The sequence below is a fragment of the Microcaecilia unicolor genome, unplaced genomic scaffold (genome assembly GCF_901765095.1).
Source record: "Microcaecilia unicolor unplaced genomic scaffold, aMicUni1.1, whole genome shotgun sequence".
Taxonomy (NCBI): Eukaryota; Metazoa; Chordata; class Amphibia; order Gymnophiona; family Siphonopidae; genus Microcaecilia; species Microcaecilia unicolor.
In genome coordinates this window covers 88,693-102,184 of record NW_021963352.1, presented here as the reverse complement: position 1 = coordinate 102,184, position 13,492 = coordinate 88,693, and the positions used below count along the sequence as shown (strand labels likewise).

General features: G+C 48.7%; 1 protein-coding gene across 1 annotated transcript in view; it reads left to right on the top strand.

Moving 5' to 3' along the window:
• Positions 1 to 496: 496 nt before the first annotated feature.
• The window catches only part of LOC115459241 (cytoskeleton-associated protein 2-like), a gene marked incomplete at its 5' end in the record, with an annotated part of 46,718 nt that continues 33,722 nt past the window's right edge, over positions 497 to 13,492 (top strand). The window contains 2 exons of the mRNA XM_030189099.1: positions 497 to 707; positions 1,790 to 1,960. Coding sequence (XP_030044959.1) covers positions 497 to 707; positions 1,790 to 1,960 — 382 coding nt within the window. The remainder of the gene's footprint in view (positions 708 to 1,789; positions 1,961 to 13,492) is intronic.

Below are 13,492 nucleotides of genomic sequence, written 5' to 3'. Positions count from 1 at the left end.
AAAAATTAAACCACTTAAATTTAAAAGGAAGGAGACTATTAAGCCCAATGAAGCAAACCACTGCAGATCTCCGCAGCAATGTGTGCTGTGTTTTTTCCTTTTTTCTATCCGCGCATACTTAATGTCAGATAACTTGCATGCTGGTAGTTTATTGCATCAGGAGTAAGGGAGTGGGTGTTTTTTTTTTTTTTTAAGCATGTGCATTAGAATTTTGTGCGATGAAACTTAAGTATATTGTTTAATGCACATCTTATTGAGCCCTAAATTGAGAACCCTAACACTAGCCAAGGTGTTCAATTTATGGAGAGTAAGGTTATGCATCACAGCACCACAACTATCAAATGCTCATATATGAAGTTTGGAAAGTTAGTCTAAGAATGTGAAGAGGTTTAGAATTTGCACTCACTCAGGGATTTAAGTTTATTTTAGCTTTTTTTTTCCCTTTCTTTCCTCTCCCCCCCCCCCCCCCCCCCATTTATTTATTTATTACATGTAGGGCTCGTATAGCTCAATGGAGAGTTTCAAAAGGAAGGGTGATAAAAAGGCCCCCTGTACAAGCACCAGAGGTAGCTGAACCCAAGGAAGAGGTGCCAAAAGAACCACCAGTTCAGCCCTTCTGGATCACCCTACTTGAGGAGGATGAGCAAGGGCTATTCACAGAAAAAGTTAATAAGACAATTGCGGAATGCATTAAGCTGATTGACCAGGTATAATTTACCCACTGTTTACATAAGCAGATACAGTAGATGTGTGTCATTTCTGAATCACTATTATGTATACTGTCAAGATTTGAAAACTTTGTGTAGGACTTAGATTGGATGACAAAATGCATGTCATATATCCACACAGCTGTCCCATGCCCATCAATAATTTTTCTTATCCTGCCAGATCACTTCAGATGTGTGAGTTATATTCTCTTGCCAGCAGGTGAAGACACTACTGCTTTCCTAATAGCTGTTCGCAAGTTATCAAATTTAACTGTTTGCAGGGCTTCAGTAAAGAGATCTCTCTTCTCTCTGGCTGAAACTGGAGCAAAAGCCAGTAGCTCCTAGGTAACTTCAAACTCCAGGCCAATCGGAGCCCAGAACAAAAACATCTGAAAATAGCTAGCCACATCACCGCAGGCATTTCCTCTTTGTGCTGCTTATCTGCAATAGCTTAAAGCATAACATACACCTCCTGCTGGCCAAACTAGAGAAATACATTGCAGGAAAATATCAAAACAATTATCACAGGCTTTTAAAAAACCCACTGTCTTGTTACAATTATACAGACTCTATATTCTCTCTGAGTACTTGTGCTCCTCACTCCAGGCCTCAGAGGTGTGCCGCTAGGTCTTGGTGGCCACCAGCACCAGAGGTCTCAACCCTTTTGGAATGAATGAGATATTTTTCTTTTGTGTGTGGTTTGCCTCCATTAGGCTGTTCTACTTTGGTTTTATGTACATATAATGGTTTTTATATTTTCATGATTTTGTAATAAACTTAATTGCTTGTCTCCTGTCAGTTTGTAGTTTTCTATCAGTCCCAACCATGTTCTTCCTCAGGAAGTGAGTCGGTGGGGGGGGGGCAGGATGCCAGGGGCACCATCTCACCATTCACCTCATGCAGCAGATTGCTTAGGCTGCCCCTACGTTAATCAGCTTGGATTTGGAGAAATCTCTATATTGTGATGCATTTTTCTCCTTGCTGGAAGAGTGTATATGTTTTTTGGAGGGGTGGGGGGAGTATTTCCTCTGCATGACCACATTGTATGCATGGTTATGTCCTTGTTCTTTCCTGCTTTCCAGGGATGTCCACAGGAAGAGGTACTTGCCACCTTGGAAAATCTGGTTCAGAGTGTGCCGGATGCAAAAAAACTTGCTAAATACTGGGTGTGTCGTGCACGTCTGGAGCAACAAACTGGTTCCATTGAGAATGTGATTTCAATTTGTGAGAGAGCAGTTCAGGCAGGTGCTCAGGTGAGGCTCTCATCTTTACCACTTTTGTGAACTTTAGACAGAATATCATCCTTTTTAGGATAATGCATCAAATATTTTAACCAGTAATAAAGCAGCTTTAACAGTGTCTAAAATAGTTTATTGGATGTTTAGACAATCCCATTTTGCCATTAAATATTTTAAATCTTTCCAAGTTAAAACATGAGGATTTTGTCCTAACAACTTCTGATGCATTTTCAGTTAGTTTTGGAGTTTAATACTATATGGTACATACCTATCCTCCTAATAGGCAGAAGAGTGTACTCATTTCCCAGGAGGTGTTTGACCACCTTAAAGTTGTCAGCATAACTAGTTAAGCTGTTTGGTTTCTCCCTAAAACCTAGGCCCATATCTGCAACATTCTACAGTTTGAACAAAGTAACTGGAACAGACCTGCTAATTTCTGTAACTGTGCAAACAATGTGCTTATTGCCTCATTCTCCATTTCATTGCTTTATTAAAAATAATTTAAAAAACCTAAACATGTGAAAATTCAAATCAAAAAGTTTCTTCTGCAGAAGCATGGTATTTATAAAAACCCATTAAACTGTATGAGACCTGTCACAAAATGCCTAGAGTCCACCTGGGGTAGTTAACCCTGCGGCCATATAAAGGATCTGTCCCAGCACTTCTCGGGTCAACTACCACCTTTGCACGTGCTCTACACTGGCATAACCCTTCCCACCTGCCTGCTGGGTCCCACTTGCCTCTGGGCTAGTCTCCCACTCTCAGGTTATTCTCTGGTGATTACTAGGACACTGGAACCACACTCTCAGGGGTCCCACAGTTCCCAGAAATCACCCACAAACCAAAACACAAACCACCAGGATTCTTAGTCCAATAAACTAAAAATATATTGTCAGGAAATTGAACACTGAACCATATAAAACAGATGGAGAAGTAACAGGCAATAACAGTTTTATAATTGATCCATATTCAGTTACCTATCTAAACACTTGTTACTATCTAAGTAGTATCTGGGAAGTTTAGGAAATATAGCTTCTCACAGTTTATGAAATGTAACTGCTCACAGGGCCTCAGTAAAGAGGTCTTTCTCTCTCTACTTCCAAACTGAGACTAAAAAATTACCTCACAGCTTAGGTAGGAAAAAGGAAACTGCCAGTTCTGTAACAACTTTAGATACAAAAGACAGTCACATCTGCTGGCCAAAAAGGGACATGCACTTCCTAAAATAATGCAGGTCATAGGCTTGGAAATCCACTGTTTCACCACAAAGACCCTATTGTAAAATGATAAAGCTAGTCTTCATCTTGGGACATTTCTTCTTTCTTTTATGGTTTCCGGCATTTAAGTACAGTAAAATAAAAAGAATGCCAGCTTGTAAATGCTAATGTGCATTAAATAGTCATACTGAATTTTGCATACTAAAAGCAGACTGGAAAAGACTAGTCTATGGGTCATTCCATGCCAAGTGGTCTAAAAATAAAAAAAAAAACTTCCCACCATCATGTTCTCCAATTTTGTTCAAATTTTATCTGTTGCGCGAGTTAGGTGTTAAACGAAGTTTCCCAAAATTTGAGGTCTCTAACTGCAATAGTTGCAGATCTAGACCCCCTTTTCTGAAAGGTTGTCAGTCCATGAGCGCGCGACATTTACCAAAATGCCATTTTTGGGGTCTAATAAAATCCAAACACATTTATAAGAATGGCTAAAAAATTCAAATCCTGTACAGTTTTTGATGCTAATTCCGATGAAATACATTTTAACTTATGGATGCAAAATCCAGTCAAACAAGTTGACTCAAAGTGTGCATCAAAATCGGTCGCAACTCATCTCTCTATATAAAAGGCAAAACCAACGTTCTATGAAGCCTCCAGCCGGAAGTGTGAAGGGGGCGAGATATCCGGTTTCCCTATGAGTGTCTGCCCCACCCTCTCTGTAACACAATCAGTGAAGGAAAACAGCAGAGCACGAAATCAAATCTCTGGCTCTGTAACAGTGAAGGACTCAGAGGGGGGAGGGGAGAGAGGCCAGAGGGCAGGGACACACACACTCCCACATGCACACAGAAGAAAACATTGCTAGCCCCCGTTTCATTTGCATCAGAAACGGGGCTTTTTTACTAGTCGGAACATATTTGGACCAATATTCAGACCGCAACAACTTCCATGCAAACAAAGATACGGACTTGAAATTTTGAACAAGCATTCCTTGTCATCAAGCAGATGAATCCATTATGAGTGGGTTGTGTCCATCAACCAGCAGGAGGAGATAGCACTGAAAAACCATAGTGCCTCATGGCCAGCTAGCTCCATCTGCCTCTTCAGTATTCTCTATCTCCCCAGCAGGGTGGGTGCAGCTTGTTCAAGCTCCTTCAGAAATCTGCCTGGGGTGGCTCCTGTGCTGTTGCCAGTTGTAGCAGGGGTGTTGTGGCTGATGGTGCCCACTTTAAAGGCACATAGGTACGCCCTTTCCCTGCCTTTCCCGGCCCCCGATGTGGATGTAGACACACAGGCAAGCCCTGTCCCTGTCTTTGCCCACGCTGTGGATGCAGGCACATAGGTTCGCCCTTTCACTGCCTTTCCCACGCTACAGATCCTCCGGCGTGGAAAAAGTTGCCTCTTGCGCTGTTGCCTCTAACTTTCCTCACAGCGTCAACAACAACAAAAAAAGTTGCTTTGCGCTGTAGCGCTGCGATCCAAGAAAAGACGTTTTCCTTCACTTTGTGCAGCGGATTGGAGCTCTGTCGACTCGATCCGGAGAGGTAAGAGCATTTTGAAGCTCCTCCGGGTGGGCCCGCGTTCGGGGCGATTTTGGCGCAAACTGCCATTTTGAATTTCCCGCCATTTTCGGCTATGGCTGCGGAGGTTGTAAAGCGCTGTTCCAGTTGTGGCAAGCACAGATTAGCAGCAGGACTCTGTAAATCGTGCTCTTCTGATGTCAGAGCCGGCCTGAGCGAGGTTTCTTCCCGCTCTGTAGAGCTGGCAGCAGGCGCCATTTTGTAACAGCATGGCGCAACCCCCACTGAGGCGGAGGGGTGTGAGCCTGGAGGGGAGCCTCGAATGGAGGCTAATATGAGAGCCATTTCCCCTGGACTGGAACCGGGAGGCCAGGGTGAGCCATTCTCCCCTGAATTTGTTTTACTGCTGCATAAAGCATTTATGTTAAAAAGAGCTCTCCCGCAGGGGTCTCAATCGGCCCGGCTGCCTGTGTCCCCTCCAGTAGAGCCCGGCCTTGAATTACCGTCAGGTGCGTTTTCCCCTGACAGATAGCCGCAGGACAAGCGCAGAAGGGTGGATTCCCCTTCAGAGAGTGGCGCACCCCCGTTCCCCCCCCCCCCCCCCCCCCCCCCCCCGGTGGTCGGGATGTGAGGAGTCTTAGGGGTCTGGCAGGCCCTTGTGGTCTGGAGAGCCAGAGGAAGGTGCAGGATTGCCACTGGATCCGGATGATCCTTCCGCGGTGAGGTTTTCCACCATGATGAGCTGCCAGCGCTGATTTCTAATGTGCTGCAGGCCCTCTCTATCGAAGATCCTGCGAGTGCTGAAGTCTCCTCTGCTAATCAGAGGATAAGTACTAAGAAGCCTGCTCGAGCCTTTCCTTTGCATGACTCCATCCAAGAGCTTATTTCAGCTCAATGGGCTGACTCCGAGGAGCCTTGAAAGTTGCCAGGGCTATGGGGCAATTATACCCTCTAAGTGAGGAGAATTTGGCGCGCCTAGCTGTGCCTAAAGTGGATGCCCTAGTCACAGTTGTGACAGAGAACTACCCTCCCGGTTGAAGGAGGAGTTGCCCTGAAGGACATGCAGGACCGACGCCTTGAATCAGCCATAAAGCGGTCCTTTGAGATTTCAGGCCTGTCCTTACGGGCGTCTGCATGCAGCTGTTAAGCTGCCCGAGCCTGCCTTGCTTGGTTACAACAGGCAGTGGAACAGCCTGGAGATGGAGTGGAGCCCCTTGCGGAGGTGGCACCACGGATGGAGTCGGCCTTGTCTTTCTTTGCTGATGCCCTTTATAATCTGGTCAGAGCTTCGGCTAAACAGATGGCTGTGGCGGTGGCGGCTCACCGCCTGTTGTGGCTACAGCATTGGGCAGCCGACATGGCCTCTAAGCAAAGGTTGGTGAAGTTGCCCTTTCGAGGCCTCCTTCTATTTGGTGAGGAGCTGGAGAACATTGTTAAAGGCATGGGGGATGCTAAACCCCAGCTCTTACTACTACTACTACTACTAAGCATTTCTATAGCGCTACAAGGCATACGCAGCGCTGCACAAACACAGAAGAAAGACAGTCCCTGCTCAAAGAGCTTACAATCTAATAGACAAAAAATAAATAAAGTAAGCAAATCAAATCAATTAATGTGAACGGGAAGGAAGTGAGGAAATCTTGGCCGTTGCCTTCCTCCAAGGGTCAGGTGGTTCCCTCCTCTTACAGACCTCGCTTCAGAGAAACTCGAAGGTACTGCCCGGGGCATTCTGCTGGGTTCACGTCTCGTGCCCGTTTTCAGCAGAGGAACTCCTTTCGCTCGGACAAGCGTTCTGCAGCAGCTGGCTCAAGGCCTGGAGTTCAAGGGCGACCCTCTTAATGATGGTGCGCCGGCCCTCTCCTCGCTCCCTGTTATAGAAGAACGACTTTCCCTCTTTCACGAGGAGTGGGCCAAGATTTCCTCAGATCAGTGGGTCTTGGACCTGATCAGAGATGGCTACAGAATAGAATTCAGTGCCTCGATAAGAGATGTTTGTGGAGTCCCGATGCGGTTCTGCCGCCAAACGGGCGGCGGTAGAGGAGACCTTACAAGGCTTGATTCACCTATGGGTGGTGTGCCCGGTGCCTCCCGCCGAGCTTGGCTCTGGCCATTACTCCATTTACTTTGTGGTGCCGCGAAAAGGAGGGTCTTTTCGGCCAATTCTAGACTTAAAAGAAGTCGTCAAGTCTCTGAGAGTGCGGCATTTTCACATGGAAACCCTGCGCTCCGTCATTGTGGTACAGCCAGGAGAGTTTCTCACGTCTCTGGACCTGAAAGAAGCTTACTTGCACATACCAATTTGGCCCCCGCACCAGAGGTTTCTGTGTTTTGCGGTGATGGGAAAACATTTCCAGTTTTGGGCCTTGCCTTTTGGCCTCGCCACAGCTCCCTGAACCTTTTCAAAGGTAATGGTGGTAGTAGCTGCCTTTCTCAGGCGAGATGGTATCTGGGTTCACCCGTACCTAGACGACTGGCTCATCAGAGCAGACTCTGCAGAAGAGAGTCATCATGTTATAGCCAGAGTGGTCTCAGTACTGCAATCTCTGGGCTGGATCGTCAATATAGCCAAAAGTCACCTGACCCCATCCCATCTCAATCTGTAGAATATTTGGGGGTCCAGTTCGACACAGCCTCGGGGTATGTATACCTACCCGAGCAAAGGCGGTGCAAGCTTCAGAAGCAGGTCCGTCTGCTCCTGAGGATGCCTCGCCCGCGAGCTTGGGACATTGTCCAGCTGTTGGGGTCGATGACGGCCACCTTAGAAGTGGTGCCATGGGCGAGAGCGCACCTGAGACCTCTGCAGTGTTCCCTGCTTCAACGATGGTCTCCAATATCTCAGGATTATCAATGCAGACTCACTTGGCTCCCTGCGGCCCGACTCAGTATGGAGTGATGGCTTTCAGACAGCATGCTGCGGCGAGGAATGCCGCTAGTGCTACCCAATTGGTGCCTGGTGGTAACAGATGCCAGCCTGAAGGGTTGGGGTGCACATTGCCGGGGAAGGCATGCCGAGGGTGTCTGGACACCTGAGGAGTCAGTGTGGTCCATCAATCGCTTGGAGTTGAAAGCGATATTTCAGGCGCTTCTGGCCTTTCAATTGACCCTGGAAGGATTGGCTGTCAGAGTTCTGTCGGACAACACGACAGCGGTGTCCTACATAAATCGACAAGGAAGGCGGCACTCAGTGTCAAGCACTGGCCGCAGAGGCCGCTCAGATATGCCACTGGGCCGAACTACATCTGCAGTTTCTGTCAGCAGCTCACATTGCCGGTCAGAGCAACGTGCAAGCCGATTATCTAAGCAGGAATCAAATCGACCCAGCGGAGTGGGAACTTGCAGACGAAGTATTCCTGCAGATCTGTGCCAAATGGGGGACGCCCGTAGCGGATCTTATGGCCTCAAGTGCGAATGCCAAAGTCCCGCGCTTTTACAGCAGACGGAGAGATCCTCGTTCGGCGGGGTTGGATGCCCTGGCTCAACCTTGGCCTCAGGGCCTCCTGTATGTGTTCCCTCCGTGGCCCTTGATAGGGCGAGTTCTCCTGCGGATTCGGCTACATCCAGGATAGGTGGTTCTCATCGCCCCGGATTGGCCCAGGAGGCGGACCTGCAGCGGATGCTGGTGGAGGCTCCCTGGCCGTTACCTCTGGTACCAAATCTGTTGTCACAGGGACCGGTAAAAATGGAGGGCACCTGCCGCTTTGGTCTTACGGCATGGCTATTGAGAGGGCTCAATTAAGAGATAAGGGCTATTCTAGTAAACTCATTTCCACTCTCCTACAGGCCCGCAAGTGTTCCATTTTCGTGGCTTATGCCAGGATTTGACGCCAATTTGAGGCTTGGTGTGCTTCTAAAGTGATCACACCCATGCGGGCTTCTGTCTCGCCGAAACTTGACTTTTTGCAGGATGGTTTACAAAAAGGCTTGGCCTATAATTCCCTGCGTCAAGTGGCAGCCTTAGCATGTTTTCGAGGGAAGGTCTCTGGCCTCTCTCTGGCTGCTTGCCCGGATGTGACACGGTTTCTTAGAGGGGTGCTTCGGTTCCGTCCTCCCGTGCGGGCTCCGTGTCCGGCCTGGAACCTGGGTTTAGTTTTAAAGGCCCTTCAATGTTCGCCCTTCGAGCCGCTTAGGCGAGCTTCGGAGAAGGATGTGACCTTAAAGACGGTTTTTTTGGTGGCCGTGACATCGGCGAGACGGGTATCTGAGCTCCAGGTGCTGTCCTGTCGAGACCCATTTCTGCAATTCTCAGAGTCCGGAGTTATGGTACGTATGGTGCCTTCCTTCATGCCTAAGGTGGTTTCAGCGTTTCACCTAAACCAGCCTATTTTCCTGCCTTCCTTTTCTAAAGAGGAATTTCCAGAATCATTTGGGCAGTTGCACCTTCTGGATGTGCGAAGGGCTCTGTTGCAATATCTGCGCATGTCAAATGCCTTCAGGACCTCTGACCATCTTTTTGTTCTATTGTCAGGTCCGTGCAGAGGGTCTCCAGCGTCTAAGGCCACTATAGCCCGTTGGCTCAAAGAAGCTATTTTTTCAGCATATTTGCTGTCTGGCCGGCCTCCACCTGAAGCCTTTAAGGCACATTCCAAAAAAGCGATTTCCTCTTCCTGGGCTGAAACTGGAGCACTCTCTCTTCAAGAGATATGCAGTGCAGCGACATGGGCTTCTAAGCTCTCTTTTGCCCGACATTACAGGCTGGCTGTGGCTGCCAGGAGAGATGCGCATTTTGGAGCACAAGTGCTGGCGCGTGGTGTGGCTTGTTCCCACCCTATCTAGGGATTGCTTTGATACATCCCACTTGTAATGGATTCATCTGCTTGATGACAAGGAAGGGAAAATTAGGTTCTTATCTTGGTAATTTGTTTTCCTTTAGTCATAGCAGATGAATCCATGAGCCCTCCCTCAGTGGTTCATTATGTGTTTGATGTTAATTTTATGTTCAGTTTTTCCTGTAGATATGTTCCCTCATTGGGAGAAGTTGGAAAACAGTCTTCAGGATTTCTGTTCTGTTACAGGAGGTTGAGTTCGTCCCTCCTTTGAATTGTTGCTCCTGTTCTGGGGCGTTCATCCGCTGTGAGGAAAGTTCATGTTATTATGCTTTGCGGTGTAACACTGCTTTGGAAGCTTCAAATACTGAAGAGGCAGATGGAGCTAGCTGGCCATGAGGCACTATGGTTTTTCAGTGCTCTCTATCTCCTCCTGCTGGTTGATGGACACAACCCACTCGTAATGGATTCATCTGCTATGACTAAAGAAATGAAAATTATCAAGGTAAGAACCTAATTTTCCCTTATGCTTGTGCTGGACATAATACTGCCAGATTTGCAACTAACCAGCATCTATAACTGCCCTGCAGGATCTCTTCAAAGTTGGCACTGTCAGCGCAAATGGTAAAATGTACCAAAGTTCAAAGCCAATTATTAAAAAAGAGTCTGCCTGAATCAGCTTGTGAACAGTATTATGTAGATTGTAAGCTCTTTTGAGCAGGGACTGTCTCTTTGTATCAGGTGTTCTCCGAGGACAAGCAGGCTGCTTGTTCTCACGACTGGGTTGACGTCCACGGCAGCCCCCACCAACCGGAACAAAACTTCGCGGGCGGTCCTGCACGCAGGGCACGCCCACTGCGCATGCGCGGCTGTCTTCCCGCCCGTGCGTGACCGTTCCCGCTCAGTCTTTTCTTTTCCGCGCTGGAGAGAGCCGTGTTCGTCTCTCTCTCTCTGTCAGCCCCGGAAACCGGACCGCGCCTTAGACGCGAGTTTTCTTCGTTTGTTTTTTCTTTTGTTCTGTTGTCATTAAAAAAAAAAAAAACAAGAAAAAAACTTTGTTTTACTCCCCTCGTACTTTTAGCGGGGGGAACCTCGTTGTGGCCGCGCGGTCGATTTATTTTTCGGGTGTGCTTTTTACCACCACCATCGACGACTTTGACTTCGCCGACGTGATTTTTCCGTCAATCTCTTCGAAGGTCCCGAGTGGATTTAAGAAGTGTGGTCGGTGCGGCCGGCATATCTTGCAGACCGACACTCGCGCTTGGTGCCTCCAGTGCCTCGGGCCGGAGCACGATACCAAGACGTGCACCTTGTGTCTCGGTTTACGGAAACGGACACAGGTGGCGAGGCCGAGGGGGATCTACCTCCTCCTCTTCGGTACCGCCGAGCACTGATGACGGGCACCGGAAGAAGGCTAAAAAGCCCCGTCATCGGTCGCCCATGGCGCATGTGGCTACCAGCGGCTCCAGAGATGACTCGACGCTGAGGAAGCAGCAGCGCCGGGAGGAGCGTTCCCCCTCGGTGGTAGAGGTATCGCTACGTCAGGGCACAAGCACTTCGGTGCCGTCTCCTGGACCCGAGCAGATTCTGGCACCGGCACCTCCACCGGCCCCCTTGACGAGTGCCTCCGAGCCATCCTTCCGGGGATCCTGGAAGGGCTGATGCGCCAGGCCGTTGATGGAGGCGCCGGCGTGCTCTAGCCCGGTGCCGAGGCCTTCGACGCTGCTTGCGGTGCCGGTCTTGACCGCCACGCAGGTGGAGTCCCAGTCGACGTCGATGGAGGGAGCTTCATCCCCGCCGGTGCGGGAGTCCACCGCTCGACGACGCCACCGAGAACTCGGTGCCTCGAAGTCGAGCCGGGCCCGGTTGAGGTCTGAACTCAATTGCGAGGTTCAATTGACCTGGGTTCTTGTTTTGAGTGAGCCTGAGAGCTAGGGATTCCCCAGTCGTGAGAACAAGCAGCCTGCTTGTCCTCGGAGAAAGCGAATGATACATACCTGTAGCAGGTGTTCTCCGAGGACAGCAGGCTGATTGTTCTCACCTACCCTCCCTCCTCCCCTTGGAGTTGCGTTTACTCATTAATTTGCTTGCCATTCAACTGAGCGGGAACGGTCGCGCACAGGCGGGAAGACGGCCGCGTATGCGCGGTGGGCGTGCCCTGCGTGCGGGACCGCCCGCGAAGTTTTGTACCGGTTGGTGGGGGCTGCCGTGGACGTCAACCCAGTCGTGAGAACAATCAGCCTGCTGTCCTCGGAGAACACCTGCTACAGGTATGTATCATTCGCTTTCAGCACTGCGTGCGTGCGTCTGGTAGTGCTAAACAAATGCTAATAATAATAACCTGACCAAATATGTAAAATGTCGCACCAAGCAGGAGAGGTCTTTGTGCTAGAGTGAGAATAACCTGGATCCTACAATGTTCACATTTCATTCTGCACTTTGGTACATTTTACCATTTGCGCTGACAGTGCCAACTTTGAAGAGATCCTGCAGGGCGGTTATAGATGCTGGTTAGTTGCAAATCTGGCAGTATTATGTCCAGCACAAGCATCATGCTTGTTCAAAATTTCAAGTCCATATATTTGTTTGCATGGAAGTTGTTGCGGTCTGAATATTGGTCCAAATATGTTCCGATGAGTTGCGACCAATTTTGAAGCACACTTTGAGTCAACTTGTTTGACTGGATTTTGCATCCATAATGTTAAAATGTATTTCATCGGAATTAGCATCAAAAACTGTACAGGATTTGAGTTTTTTAGCCATTCTTATAAATGTTTTTGGATTTTATTAGACCCCAAAAATGGCATTTTGGTAAATGTTGCGCGCTCATGGACTGACAACCTTTCAGAAAAGGAGGTCTAGATCTGCAATTATTGCAGTTAGAGACCTCAAGTTTTGGGAAACTTCGTTTAACACTTGACTCGCGCAACAGATAAAATTTGAACAAAATTGGAGAACATGATGGTGGGAAGGATTAGACCGCTTGGCATGGAATGACCCCTATTCAACTTACAAAAAATAAGAATCAGATTGGTCTTTCTCCGAGGACAAGCAGGCTGATATTCTCATGTGTGGGTGACGTCACGTCGGTCCCCGGAGGATTTTCAGCAAAAAATTTCTAGAAGTCTCTTCTGGAGCGTGGCGTTCGTACTGCGCATGTGTGCACGTAGTTTGCCGCCCGTCTCGCAATCACGCTCCTCAGTTTCTTCTTTTCCGCGTCTGAGGAGACACGGAGTTCTTTTGAGCGCTTCGCGTTTCTTCTACCTCTCTGAGTGAAATTTCTTCTCTTTCGTCGGAAGAGCGTTTAATTTGTTCTAAAGGAGAAAAAAAAATTTTTTTTACCTTATTTTCTAGTTTTTTTGCCTTTTTGATAAGTTTCCTTTATTTTTCGTTGTGACCACTATTAGGCCGCTCAGTCGGGTTTTTTCTTTGTGTCTATTTTTCTGACACAATCGCATCTTTTGATTTCGCAAAGGTTATTTTCCCCACCATGTCATTGAAGACGCCCAGCGGCTTCAAACCATGCGCCCGCTGCAAACCGGACCATCTCTGGCAATGATCCGCACTCCTGGTGCCTTCAGTGTCTTGGGCCCGACCATCGCCCGGAGAGCTGTAAGTTGAGTCTTCAGATGAAGAAACGCACCCAGCTCTCGAGGGAAGCTCAGAGAGAGAAGCTTTTTGGGTCCGGTACCTCGGCGTTGACGGCGTTGACATCGAGGGCTGCGTTGGCGTCGGGAGACCGGGTAAAGGCTGCCAAAAGACCGATGCATGCTGGGAGTAGTGATACATTGAGTGGGTCTCCACCCGCCTCGGCGCCTCCTGCTTTGCAGGCCCCCCGGGACCAACCTGTCTCGGACCGGCCCCGAGGAGACATGTGGATTCCACGTCTTCCTCACCGGTACCAAGGAGTCTCGATGACGGGCATCGGGCGAAGGTCAAGAAGCACCGTCATTGTTCTCCTTCTCGACATGGTACCGGGAGCTCCGAGTTGTCGAAGCATTCGGCACCCGAGAAGCGTCGACGCCGAGAGGATCGCTCTCCCTCTGTGAT